The sequence below is a fragment of the Pezoporus occidentalis genome, unplaced genomic scaffold (genome assembly GCF_034315485.1).
Source record: "Pezoporus occidentalis ecotype Australia unplaced genomic scaffold, CSIRO_AGI_Poc_V1 ctg46, whole genome shotgun sequence".
In the NCBI taxonomy this organism is placed as follows: Eukaryota; Metazoa; Chordata; class Aves; order Psittaciformes; family Psittacidae; genus Pezoporus; species Pezoporus occidentalis.
The window spans coordinates 4,580,383-4,594,385 of NW_026915791.1; the positions used below are offsets into that span (position 1 = coordinate 4,580,383).

Genomic DNA, 14,003 nt, shown 5'->3' on the forward strand with positions numbered 1-14,003 from the left:
AGTTTCCACTGTATTCCTAACTGACCTTTATGCCAGTTTGCAATCACAGGTCAGACTCAAACATACACTTCTGTCACTCTCTGATCTCACTGTGGTCATTAGAGAAAAGGACACCCCGATAAGATCACTTATCCTGCTGCCTTGCAGATGCTGAGTGTCATCACCAGACTCCAACACTCATACAAATTTAAGCTGGGGACATAGTGAGCATTTAGAAAGGAAGTAATTCCATTGAAGTGTATGGGACTCTTACAGTCTAGCTTCTGCTTCGCAGTGGTATTCCTCTCCTCAATCCCAGATCACAGACAGCCTTGGGCAAAAGAGTGACTCCACTGGTGTGTTCACATTTCCTGACTCTATTAATGGCATCACTTCTAGAGAATTCCCCTTGTGTAGGAGGAATATCTGGCCAGGAGGAGGTGGTGGAAGAAACGATGTATTAGTTCCTTAATGCATTGCTAATATCCCTTCCAGTGACTCTTGTTTTCCAAAAGGATGAGAAGGGAGCCAGGCAATGGGAGAGGACTGTGGTGGCACAGGCTCTCCAACACCTTCCAGCTGCTCTCATTAAACAAGTGAGTTATTGGGTGGCCATACAGAGCTGCACCAAGCTCCCAGCCCACCTTCACCATCATCAGCATTTGCTTCCTGTTTTATGGCAGCCCCTAAAGCCTACAGCTGGACCTGACATTCTTACCCTGATCCCATGGACAAATGGACAACTAGTGAGGAGGGCTGCCTCATGGCAAGCTTGAAGCCCAAGCACCAAGAGAGGGAAATTGCCCTGAGTCACCGTGATTGGAAGTAGACCTCTCCCAGGTCCTCAAGCAATGCTGGTGACACAGACCTACAGTGATGTGGCCCTCCCTGATGCAGTTCAGTATAATGTGACAGAATAAAACTCTCTTGGATTCTGCTGGCTCTCGCATAAGCCTGAAAACCTGAGTATAGAGGTCTCTGTGACAGACTGCTCTTTGAAACCATGGCAGCCCATGTGTGTACTAGCTGATACCATATACCAAGAGCTGGCCTTCGCTGTGGACATCATGTTTGGGCTCATTAACACAGCAGGAGTGAAGAGGGTGGATGTCACATCTGGCTTGATACTCAGCCTCAGTAGTGCTGGGTGTTTGCAACACTGCCTGGGCTGCAGAAGTGAATTTGAGCTGTGTGTCCAGTGAGAAATTACTTGGAGTGAGTTTTAGGCTGACAGCTGCTTTTCTTCCCAGAGATAACTTCTCTGATAGGTGTTGTCCTGCCAGTTCAAGAGGTTGTGGGTAGGGAGATCCCTGTGATGCAGCTGTCAGAGCTCAGGCAGGACAAGGTAAAACTTGGGATAGGTTGAAATGTGACTATGCTTATCAGGTGTATTTTCTAACTATAGAGATCAGGTGCATATGGAAGCTGTCTCAGGATACCTGTTGTTTTTTAGCTGGGAGGGTCAGAACACTCACAATGTTCCATTTGGTTTTGGATCTTCCTTTTGTTTTTAAGCTTTGCACGAGGAAAGACCTTGCATATTCATAAAAGAGGATCTCAAAGCCTTTCTTCTCTCCCAGCTTCTGAAATTATCTTGTGGAAACTCTTATTTTGTTCATTTGGAAGAAATGAGTCAGTTCTAGCGTGATACACTTGGAGTTGTTGCAAATCAAAGTAGTTCTCCAGAGACAACATGTGTTATTTTTGCTATGGAAAGTAAATGCAAGCAGATTAGGAAGAATAGATGTAGTGCAGATGTCCCTATCTCAAGAATGCAAGCATTGCCATAGTGCACGAGGTAGACGGGACCCAGGGTGTAAAAATATGTCTCTAACTGCAGTAGCAGGTACTGCACCCACTGAATCTGTGCTCTAGGGAGTAAATCCTACTTTGCCACTTGACTTAAATGGCTTGACAGGGTGGTTAGGCATGGTAGGTCTATGAGCTTTTGTTTCCACGAGCAAGCTACAGAGCTTATTATGAAGCTTACAGATGATGCTGCATCTGAATGTTCCTAGAGAACCGAGTTCAGTTCACATCAGCTCTTGGATAGGCAGCAGTTGGAGGTAACTTAGTATTGTTTGCATCATACTATGCAAAGAATATGATGAGGGAAAAACGTCCCTTAAGACCATGTCTGATGATTGAGAAATGGGAGTGGCGCTCCTCCTCCTCCTTTTAGGTGAACTTTAGTAAACTGGGATTCAAAGGGAACCTGTCTGTGCAGGTGGAGAGGAATTCACTAGGAGAAAATTCTTCTGTTTTTGGTATTATGAAATGCAGTAACAGGACAGGTGGGATTTTATGGTTCACATTCATTGTTCTTATGAGACTAGTTTTGCTTATATGCTTTGGTTTTCAGCACTGTAATTCTCTTTGTATTGTGGTGGAGATGAATGATTTTAGCACGGGATGGCTCACTTCAGGAACATGTCACAGGTCTGTACTCTCAAAGAACACCAAACAGCTGGCTGCAGATCTGAACTCCTTGGTTCCATTCTGAATTTTTAGCCTATAGTTAGCTTGAAGATAGAGACAAGAAACAGCCCCATCAACACACAAATGAAATTGAATCAAAAGAAAAACTGGGAACGAATGTCAGGGTCACTCAGTGCTGACTTCCAAATAGATTGTGAGTTCAGATGTCTCAGCATCCACATGGGGCGACACTATGTCATCAGGACACGAAGTTGCAACACATGCAATTGAAGTAAGGGCATGGCATGGCATGGCATGAAATTGTTAATAATGCTCAGCAACTGCATTAAAATTAAAGCATGAAGAAAATGCAAATATAATTTTTTGTATTAGCTCCCAGGTAGCAATAAATAAACTGGGAAATTTTCAGTAGCCCTCTTGTATGATTTTTTTCAGGGATAAGAGGGAGTAAAAATAAAGAGGATACCATAGCCTTCATAGTACTCATCTGACATCCAGCTAAATTGTTATTTTTCATTTGTCCCGTTGTTCATCTCATGGCTTAGTCTGGCGGAAATGCATAAGCTCAGTTAGACTCACAACATGGGGAATAGCTGATACTGCCTGTAAAATTCTAGGAAATCATAAAAAAAGTCACATTAATTTCATGGGAAGCAATAACCTCTCCCTACCAGCAGGGACTTTAGATGGATTGTGGCAAAAATAAGTATGGCATAGTCCCCTTTCTCCATGGGAAGAGGACATGCTTTGCCCTAGTGTTTTCAGCTCGCCTCATCTTCAAGGTCAAATTTGCACTCAGCAGTTACTGACAATTATATGTAATCTGTCTGTGACCAACTAGCCTTGATATTGCAATCACATGGAGTGGCTGATGACGTGAAGGCACCTCTGGAGAACACCTAGGACAGCCCCTTGCTTAAAGCAGTCAGCTTCAACAGGTTGCTAGAGCTATGTCCAGCTGGATTTTGAACATCTCCAAGGATAGAGGCTTCATAACCTTTCTGGGAAACCTCTATCAGCATTTGACCACCCTCACAGAGAAAAAGTTTTTCCTTATGTTTAAATGGGTTTTCCATATATTTTGGATTTTGTCAATTGCCTCTTACCTTTTGAGAAGAGTGATTTCTTTATTTCCCTCTCCTATGCTACCAATGAGGTATTTACATACACTAATAACTTACCCCTGAGCCTTCTCTGCTTCAGGCTGAAGAGTCACAGCTCTCTCAGATTCTCCCCATATGGCAGATGCTTCACTCCCCATATCTTCTTTGTGGACTTCTGTTAGACTCGCTCCAGTACATCCTTACCTCTTTTGTACTGGGCAACCATTGGCCTTGCCAGTGCTGAGTAGAGGGAAAGAATCGCCTCCACTTGCTGGCACCACTCTTTCCTGTGCAGCCCATGTTGGCTTCCCTATGTTGTCCTTGTTTGCCACGAGGGCACATTGGTGGCTCATGTTCAGCCTGCTGTCCACCAGACTGTACAGGTCTTTCTCTGTGGGGCTGTTTTCCAGCCTGTCTTGGTGCATGGGGTTATCCACTCAAAGATGTCCAGATCTTTGCATTTCACCTGCTGAATTGCATAAAGCTTATGTTGGCCCAGTTCTCCAGTCTGTCCAGGTCCCTCTGAATGGCAGCAGAGCCATCTGGTGTGTCAACCACTTCTCCCAGTTCTGTTCTGCACCACCCGCACTTAGGATGCTGAAGGTACACGCTGTCCCATCACCCACATTGCTAATAAAGATGTTAAACAGCATTGGCCTCAGTATCAGCACCCAGGGTACACCACTAGTAACTGGTCTCCAGCTGGGCTTAGTGCTGCTGCTCACAGTGCTTTGAGCCTGGCAGTTCTGCCAGTTTTTAACCCACCTCACTGTCTGTTTAGCCTGTGCTTCATCAGTTTGACAAAGAATTGTCAATGCCTTATTTTAAGTAAATATTTATGAAAGCAATACATGTGGAAAATATTTTTAGGAAGTAGACTCATGAAAATGTGTTATCAAAAAAAGCATTCCAGCATATCAGCAAATTCCAGATAAAGCAGTAACAAAAGACATTCATAAATGCTCCCGCACTTCATTCATTTCTGGCTCTGAGTTTTAGCAGTGCCAGGTTCGTCAGGTCTAGCACAAGTCTTGTTTTCCACACTGTGGTTCAAAGCTGGAATTTAAAAAAGGATAGAGCATTTCAGTTTTCATTCAGAAGAATAAAGGGAAATAACTGGCTTTTGCAACTACAGCAAAAATATAGAAATGTGTCCTTCCTGCACCTTACAACGGCCAGATATCAAATAGAAGAGAAATTATGTCTCAAATCAGTTTAACATTTCTGAAGTATACCCCGTATCAGCCACTTTGGCAATTTTGGGAGCATTGTACTCATGTTTTTGGAACACTCGAGATCAGCAGTGATAAGTTCTTTAATGAGAGGAGGGATGGTCTAGATGGCCTGAAGTCATGTTTGGTTCTTGGCTTTTGTACAGGCTTCCTATGTGCTCTCGAGAAACTCTGTAGATCAGAGCCAGTGATACCACTTATCAGGATGTCACAGCTCGGCAGGCCATCAGCACAGTGAGGAGAGGTATTTCAGTTATGTATGTGGTAATCAGCACTCCAGCGCATTGTAAATTGCATATTCCTCTGGTAATTGCCAAAGTCAATATATTATCCTGTCACTTTGACTATGTAAAAATCTGTGGAACTAATTTCAAAGACAGAAACTCAACCTGCATCCTTCGTGAGAGAAAACTCTGAGCAGTGTCAAGACCCAAATTCTTTCTGCCATTTCATTTTTCCTGGGAAGAGATGTGGAGTGGGAAATAGCTTCCAGGTCTTTCAAGCATCAGCGAACACCAGGAAAAGGCTCCAGCTACCTAATGACCTTCTGCAGAAGCAATTGTACTGCTACTAGGCTTCTCCCTTCCTGCCCCACCTAAGGAGACAATGCTCTAGGTAGCTGAAATGATTAATTTTTCCTTGTGAAGGATTAATAACCAGGTATGCCAGGCATCTATTATCTAAATCAGACTTAAGCTCAGTTCTTTAAATATTTCTCACAAATCTAAATTGCCACAGATACAATTTACACCCAGTCCTCAGGGTCTGAGGTTCACTCTCTCCCTGCACTGGTCACAGTTTCTCCTCCTCCCAAACTTACAGAGAGTTGAAATGGTGTTGAGAAAGAGCAATTTAAGACTCCTGGCTAAACATGCTGTTCTATCCACTGGCTAAGACTCTAATTAAAAAAAAAAGTATAGTATTTTGCATAGTTACTTGAATACACTCCTTATTAAAAATAGCATTGTGATAAACAATACATTAATTTTATCCAGCTCTGTGATTTCCATCTTCCTGGTTTGGCCAATGCAGATCAGAAAAAACTGGCCATCCTTCATCCATTTTCAGGCTACAGAGCATTTCAATGCCTTCACTTCTTGTGTTTTCCACTGCCTATGTTTCCTGTAGTAAGCCAGCCTGATTGCTACGTGAGCCTCTGGTTGCCAACTGCTTCAGATGAAAAATTCCACACCAAACCCATCAAAGACTGCAGAAATCCTGTGTGGAATGAAACTTTCTGCTTCCGGATACAGAGACAGGTCAAGGTACACAAACATAAAACTCTTTTCTTTATATCATCTCTACGCAGCTTCTTTCAGTTTAGCCCAAAACAGGATGTCATGTATTTTAATGCCTTTCTGAGTTCTCTTAAAATTCCCCTAGCAAGATGGAGGAAAAAAATTAAAGAATTCTGGCTTTTTCTGGAATCCACTTCTCTCCTAACAGAGTTATTATTTATATATCAGTAATGTGACTGACCTCCTTGGAGAAGGCCGACGGGGCCAATGACAGAGTGACAACACAGAGAAACTATGATATGAAAATATAAAGAAGTATGACAAGAGAAAAACACCTATTTCCCTGAAAAGGACATGAAATAACGGTATATTAATGCCAGGAAGCTGCTACATTCCAGTATGATTAAGATCTTTACTCAGTTTGCTACTGATAATTACTCTACACTCAAATGCCTATGAACTGAAAGCAGAAAGCCCAAGGACATAGAAAAGTGGTTATTGACATGCAGTGACCTTTATTGCCCCTGTTGATAAGGGGTGATATAGGACTTGCAGCTATCCATATCCCTTCCTCAAAGACTGTATTTTTGGTGAGAGCTACTTAAAAGTGTAAGGACAAGTCTCAGTCTGGACTTCATTGATGGGTCTAGAAGCTGTTTCTTATAAGGCAGACTAAACCCATTTTCATACTCTTTCTTGTGATATTTGGTCATCATTACTTTCTATTTCCTCTCTGTAAAGCAGGCACTGAACCTTGAGGAGCTACAGAATGTCATACTCTTGAGTACATGTTAACGAATTGGACATTTCTGATTTCTTTCCCCAGAATATTCTGGAAATTACTGTTTCTGATGATGACGCTGTTCATGATGATGATGAGGCAATTGTGCTTTTTGATGTAGCTAAAATCCCTCTTGGGGGAAGAGAGTTTATGACATTCCCACTAAATCCACAGGTGAGAGCTCAGTCAGACATGTAGTTAATCTTGACATCTATTTTCTTCTTTCTTGTTAAAGAGGTGTGCTGCCTCTTCTGTCTTTTACCCCTGGGTGGTAAAAATATAACAAAATTTATTACAATATTGGAAATCGCACACCAGTGACAGAATAGATGACCTTCTCAAATTCCTGCCATTTTCCTCTGGCACAGACCCCTGCCAAATTCCCAAGCCCTAGGACAGATGCAATTTTAGGGAAGCTTTGCGCTTTTAATACCGTGGCAGAAAATGACAGAGTTTATCTAATCCTCACAAAGATTATTCAAAGAAAAGCAATACAAGGACAGGAAAATGGCCTGTTTCCACACTGTTTTAAACATAAGTCTTAGCATATAAGTTTAGCACATAGAAGCTGGCAGGGAAGAAAGTGTGAAAAATAAAGGCTCACTCTGGGGATTTGTAAGCACCAGACACCCTTAGTTCTGCTGGTACTGAAACTCAAATCTTTTTTTTTTTCTGTGGGGAAGAAAAAGCTGCCTCTGTCTTCTGATGCTGACAATAGCAAGCATGGAACAGAATATTGTTACTTACTACAGCATAAAGGAAATTGTGCTTGCAAAAAATGAAGATCACTTTGCAAACCTCTGCACACGCTAACTGAGACTGTTTCTTATTTTTTTTCCTTCATTTTCAGAGGAGGGAGGAGCTGGAAGTTGAGTTTGCATTGGAGAGCATGTGAGTAAAACCCCATTATTATGAGAGCAGCAGCTTGGAGTGGTGCGTCAGTGCAGGGAAACTTTCTGTACATCCAGCATCATCTTAATAGCCAGATTCACCCTTTTCCCAAACTTAATGTGTGCGTCAGCAAATCATTGTAACAAAGGAAAATTCCCTGATGTGGAGAATGAGTTCAGAATTTCTAATTCTGCGACTTTTTCCTTAAAATTTATATATTGCTTAACTAGTTCAGAGTTGTTTGTCTGGGGCTGGTAAATCCCACTGCAGTAAGAATACGAATAGCATCCCTGTGTTGTTAAGGCTGTTACAAGCACTTTCCCGGTACCTTATTGCATTGAATCATTTATTCTGGGTAGTTATGTGGTATCTAGTGAAAAAGAAGCATATATCTACAAACAGTAGAAAGAAGCAAATAAATAAAAACAAAATTAGGAGAGAAAAATGTGTCCTGTTCAGAACAGTTTCCAGAGTAATATTGTTTATAAAATACATAATATTTGCTCTTGTTTTCTAGATGCGATCCTCCTGAAGCCATCATCACAAATGGAGCAATAGTGGTAAAATATTATTTGCTTTGTTCTCTTCTTCTCTTTCCCACATGATTTCTTACCTTCAGCTGATTATGATGCCAGTAAAGGGAGCATTGCAAGCCTTCATTCTTTAGTGATAGTTTTTCTTTTAGTAGCTTTATCTCTGTGGAGGCCAGCATGATCTTAAAGGAGCCCTCAAACTGCTAATATTTTCCCTTGTTTTGTCTGCATCCATTGACAATTACAAAGGGTTTAGCATAGCACTCTCTTCCCACATAATGATGAAATCAATTCTCCCTTTCACTGGGTCTGGCAGAAGTCTCCAGCACAGCTGGCCCCCACATTCAAGCAATGACCCTCTCTACAATGACCCTTCAGTGTCTGCCAGCACTGGTGGTGACATGGCTGGATGAATAATCTCTCTCCTGATCACGTCTATCCTAGTGTCGTGAAGTAGCCTGTTTGGAAGTTCACTTGGACTGCAGGATGAAAAATAAGCATATTTCAGGTAAATTTATAAATCCTTTAAATGAATATTAGTGATTTTACCCTATCTAACAATGCCTAGAAATTGTACCATCCAAATATTAAGGCTTTAATCGACCATATCTATGGCGATCTGTAAAAAATTTGCAATAAGGGAATGCCACCAGTTCTGCAGTTGTTGTAGGTTCAGGATTCTTCAAAACAAACCTTGTTCAAGACTAGAAACACCATCATATGCTTATACATAAATCCAGGCTAAGATCCTGAAAACCTATACTGTAGTACTGCCAAACCCTAAAGGAGCATGCTTCCTTATGCACGATAGTCCATGGTTTTAAAGTTCCTCAGGATCTCTGACAATTTGACTTCTGCATATGCACAGAAACCCCTCATTTTTTGCAGGGGTTAGCCGCTCAGCAGCTGGGTCCCGCCTGACCCTGGTCAAGATCCAGAATCTAGAAGTTCCTCTGCCCACATTCCCTCAAAGGCTGGATCTGGTAGGCAATCTCAGAGCATGCCTAACACACACTGGCAAGATTAGCTGATTTCTTCATACAACTAGGGTATCTGCTGCTGAGTCAGATCTTATTTTGAGGGACTAAGAACTTCTCTTGCTTATTATTTAGCCTGGGGTGAGGATGATTTGCAATGCAAAGTTCCTGATTTCATTCACTGTGTCACAATGCAACTGCAATAGACATGCAGCAGTCTAAAATTCAGTGCCATTCACATCACACTCCTCCGGTTTTTTGCTCAGCCCATTATAGGTGCAATCATCTATTATGTTTGGGTCTTCGATCACTTTCCAAATACAAAGGAAGAGGAGAAGGGGTTTGTTCAAAGCTACCTTTTGCTTCTTTTTATTTCCCTTTCTCTCTTTTTTGCCATTAGAAGTAACTTTTTGTATGTATTTTATCTCATTGTTCAGGGAATGAGCTAACGTTCACAGTGAGAGGATCCTTTGAAGAAACCCAGAGAATTTCAGCAAGCTGTGACTCCTGCTCTCCTCTCCCAGATCCAGCTTTCTTCCACTATGCCAAATACAAGCAACCCTCTCTGGAAGTTGCACTCACAAAGAAGAGGAGCCTTTCCACCTTTGTACGTGACTGCAGAACATGGTAGAAAACACAGACAGTCTTATGATCCGACCTTTACATTTGTATAGGCAGAAAGAGGAGGAGATTTCTGTCTTAACCAAAAAGCATTCTGTGCTCCTTTCCAGTGTGCTTGCATGTCATGCGGATCAACAAGGAGAAGCATCCCACTCACTCTCCCGCTGAAGTCAGTCCCCTCCGAGCAGGAAGTAGTTGGCGAGGTAAGTGTGCTGGCCATGGGGAATCCTTTGCAAGCTTTTGAAATTGTTACTTGTTCCCAAGAAGCAGAAACCAAAGGCCACCTCTCTTTACAGAGAGATGGTGTTTTCTAACCTACCTCAAATCTGGGGTGATGCATAACAAATTTGGAGGAAAATAAAATGGGAAATTCAGGAGAGAAGTAGGAAGAAAAGAAATATCTAAGCTGCTGCTCATGCTCTTTCTACTGTCCACGTCCTTAGCCAGGCTGGAAGTCACTGTATGCTTGGGGGGACAGGGGTGAGGCTGCAGCCCAGCGTATTGCCACAGGACGTAAAGCCGTGCCACTCTTTTGGGGTGCTCAGTCTCTTTGGCTTCCCCTTGTATCACACATTGTGTGCGAGGCTTTAGTTTCAAGAGCCATGTCTAATGCTGGGCCATTCCAGGGAGGTGAGGTGTAGCATTGCAGCTATCTATTTTTGTACTGAGTAGTCTCCGTGCAAGGTAGATACACCACAGTGGCACAGCAAAGAGAAGATGCAGACTATAGGTGCAAATACCAAAGTCTTAATTTATTAAATCAATGCACGTATCTGGGGACTAATGAAACATTATAGGAGAGTCTCTCTCTCAGTCTCAGTTGACTGGAGTTCAGAGCTTTGTAGAGGTAATGATGACCCAAAACAGCTATGCCTCATTCTGAGTGGGGGAAAAGAGCTATTTTTAACAAAATATCAGTATTCCTAATTTTATCTTTCTGATTTTCAGCACAGAAAATTTGATTTGCATTTCAAGGTGAAAAAATGGTGAGATATTCATCTTCCTCTGTGTTTTTCCCCTTGGTTCTTTGAATTCGGATAATTGTCAGTCGAGTTCTTACTGCCTGAATCGTGCGTGCTGGCTCATCCTTGTTTCAGACAAAAATAAAATGATCTCAGTACAGAGATTTTCAGCATCTGTGAGTTTACACCATGGGACTATACAGTGAGTTAAGGAAAAGTTTCATAAAGTACACACCAATTTTATTTTGGTATTTTTTCTGCAGTCAAAATTATATGCTAAGGGCCACTGTAGACATTCTTTGGTACCTCTGAAACCAACTGTCAAATGCAGACTTTCAATAAAAGCAGCATTTCAAAAGTATTTGAAAGAAACCTTTCTGTTTCCTGAGGTCAGAGAAAAAAGAAAACAACCAAAAAAAACCCAGAAAGACCAAAGACAGAGGCCTGGCCACTCTAAGATATATAAAAAATGACATAATAAAAATACCTGCATTTATTTTTTAATGTCTACTCAAAGAGGTAAATACAAATTAATCAAGTGGTTGCTTATTTCTAAACCAAGGAAGCACATTTTGTACTTTGCCATATGGTTCAGGTCTTAATAAAATCTAGAATAGGAATAAGTTGCATGATGTAGCAGGTGCATCTTCTATCATGCCATGTATTTTCAGTAAATACAGTATGAGATATACATACAGTTTACAGCTGTCATTGAAAAACTTCTTTACCACCTAAGAAGGATTTTCACAGCAGCTTCTAAACTGCAACAACTTTATAGTGCTTATAAATATCCATAAGCTCCTATACATATCCACACATGAAAAACATCCAACACAGAATTCCACAACTTCAGTTCATGATTCACAGGTATCAATGAAGTTTGCACTACCTTTAAAAGCCACCTTTAAAACACTGCCCTCTGCAGGCTTTTGCCTTTATGTCTGAAATGGAACAATTCTGTTAATTCAGTTTCAGGCATCTTCAGAAGGACTAAATAAAAGAAACCTTCTCAGTCCAAAGGAAGAGTACTGCTCCTCTCCAGGAACAAACTGAAACATTTCACCTCTTCCTGATTTGCTTTATATACACCTGATGGTGAAGTTATGTCTATTTGTGAAGTAGAAGCAATTAAAAAGCTGAATTAGACCGTAAGTGTGATGATCAGAGATCCCTGATCCTCTCTTCCAGCCAGGAAGACTTAGACGTACGCCTGGGATTTGGCTTGTGTGCCCAGGAACAGGATTTCATTCGCAAGAGGAAGAAGGTGGTTGCAGCAGCTCTGAAGGATGTTCTTCAGCTGAAGGAGGACTTGCAGGATGATGAGGTATCTAAGACATAACTATTCTCTTCTTTCTCTACATCTGAGTGTCAAAATGCAGCATTGGTGGTCGGTTCCTGTTTTCCTGGAAGCGGTGTGAAGTTTCATGAGCAAACTACAGCTGACTATTCTAGGGAAGAAAAAAGTACTAATAGGAAAGATTAACAAATACTTGTAGCCCTGTTGCTACAGGATATGGCTTTGTATTAAGTAGCACTCCACACAATAATGCAGAGAAGGGCTAGGTGCTCTCAGGACCAAAGCTTCTTTTAGTCCTTGCAATCATGTCATCCAGATCTAAACCATTGATTCAGCCCTTCTTTGTCTCACAGTTCAAACTGGACTTTATTTTCTTCTGCCTTTTGTGCCAGCATTTAAGCTCCCGTTGTGCAAACACAGCAAGCTGCCAATCTGACTTCATCATCTGCTGCAGCTAGAGCATGTACTTGTTTGGCAAATGGGAACAATACCCAAGGGTCCAAGGCAGGGGAAAAAACAGACTTCTCTTTTTTAATTATACTCCCATGACTGTAGTGTGAAGCCTAAATTTGGATGCAGAGATAAGAATTTTTCCTCCTTTTGCCCTGAACTGAGTTTATCAGTTTTTCTGCATAGCTGGACCTTCCCTTTAAATGCCAGCACTAAACCATGGGCCATTTCCTTCCCCTCAGAAGAGGTACCCTATTTCCCTGCAGAACAACCTACATAGAGTCTCCTGATGACTTGCATAACAGGTGAATTCACCCCAAAGCATGGTAGCTGTCTTTACTGTTAATGGAGCAAATTCATGTGTATAGATTAATCCTTCTAAGGATTAATCCTTAATTAATCCTAGGAGACTCTGGATTACTGTCATCACAGAAAGAAATAATTGCAGAGCTCACTTGCATATCTAGTATTGTATGTCCATACATGGTAGGTGGAATGAGTATGGTTTTGCTTTCCCTGCAGCATCTGTGAAAACAGATGGTGTTACCAGCCTCTGTTCTCAAGAGATCTGAACCGGTCTGTGCTCTTAGATCTATCAGTCATGATACATCTAGCATGGCCTGTGAAAAAGCTATACAATAATAGAAATTAGCTTTATCAAACTTCAGTAACAGAGAGGTTCTTACTACTCACATGGAAATGTTGAGACAGCAGCCTGTGTTTGCTGGTTTTTGCATCTGACAAATATCTGGATCAGATGGCAGGAGACACTACTCCCTCTATTTATTTTTTTTTTGCTGGTCTGTGTTACTGTTTTTTCAACAGAGCCCTGAAAATGTCATGTTTGAGATGATGGAGGAAATATGAAGTATTTCTTACTCCTTCTATGCTGCAGAATGAATTCATTTTTTTTCTTCTCCTTGCTGACTGGTGGGATACAGCATCTTTATTACTTTATCAGTGCTGCAGCTTCCTCTTTCCTTATCAGAGGTCTCTCTCTCTTCTCAGACCACGTCACTAAATGCATGCGTTTTGGGATTGAACAGGTACCTGTGGTGGCAATCATGACAACGGGTGGTGGAACCAGAGCTCTGACGGCCATGTATGCTCACCTTCTCAGTGTGCAGGAACTGAACATCTTGGACTGTGTCTCATACATCACTGGTTTATCTGGCACAACATGGTAAGACCAAGACAAGCAAAGTCTTCACAGGAATTTTCTGTGTGTGACAAGCAGTGATCTGAATAGATGCATCATCCTTACAATCAAGGAAGGTCTTTCTTTTTCTGCTGCAGCTTTTTGTTGTTTCCTTCAGAGGGTATTTGCCTGCACATAAAATTAACTTAGTGCTGTTTAAATAATGTGGATGGTGCCACACACACATGCTTTTTCATGTAAATCAAGGTATGATAGGCAAACCTCCGTAACTTCCCAAAGCTCTGCTTCAGAACTCATGTTTTTCCTTGTGGCTTTTTTGTTTGTTTTGTTTTATTTTGATT

At 41.5% G+C, this 14,003-nt stretch overlaps 1 protein-coding gene across 1 annotated transcript in view; it reads left to right on the plus strand.

Moving 5' to 3' along the window:
- LOC134172474 (cytosolic phospholipase A2 epsilon-like) overlaps positions 1-14,003 on the plus strand; it is a 39,472-nt gene that overhangs the window by 14,905 nt on the left and 10,564 nt on the right. Inside the window, exons 5-14 of the mRNA XM_062635567.1 lie at positions 5,882-6,018; positions 6,818-6,946; positions 7,623-7,663; positions 8,181-8,223; positions 8,641-8,704; positions 9,611-9,780; positions 9,905-9,997; positions 10,743-10,780; positions 11,945-12,080; positions 13,550-13,686. Coding sequence (XP_062491551.1) covers positions 5,882-6,018; positions 6,818-6,946; positions 7,623-7,663; positions 8,181-8,223; positions 8,641-8,704; positions 9,611-9,780; positions 9,905-9,997; positions 10,743-10,780; positions 11,945-12,080; positions 13,550-13,686 — 988 coding nt within the window. The remainder of the gene's footprint in view (positions 1-5,881; positions 6,019-6,817; positions 6,947-7,622; positions 7,664-8,180; positions 8,224-8,640; positions 8,705-9,610; positions 9,781-9,904; positions 9,998-10,742; positions 10,781-11,944; positions 12,081-13,549; positions 13,687-14,003) is intronic.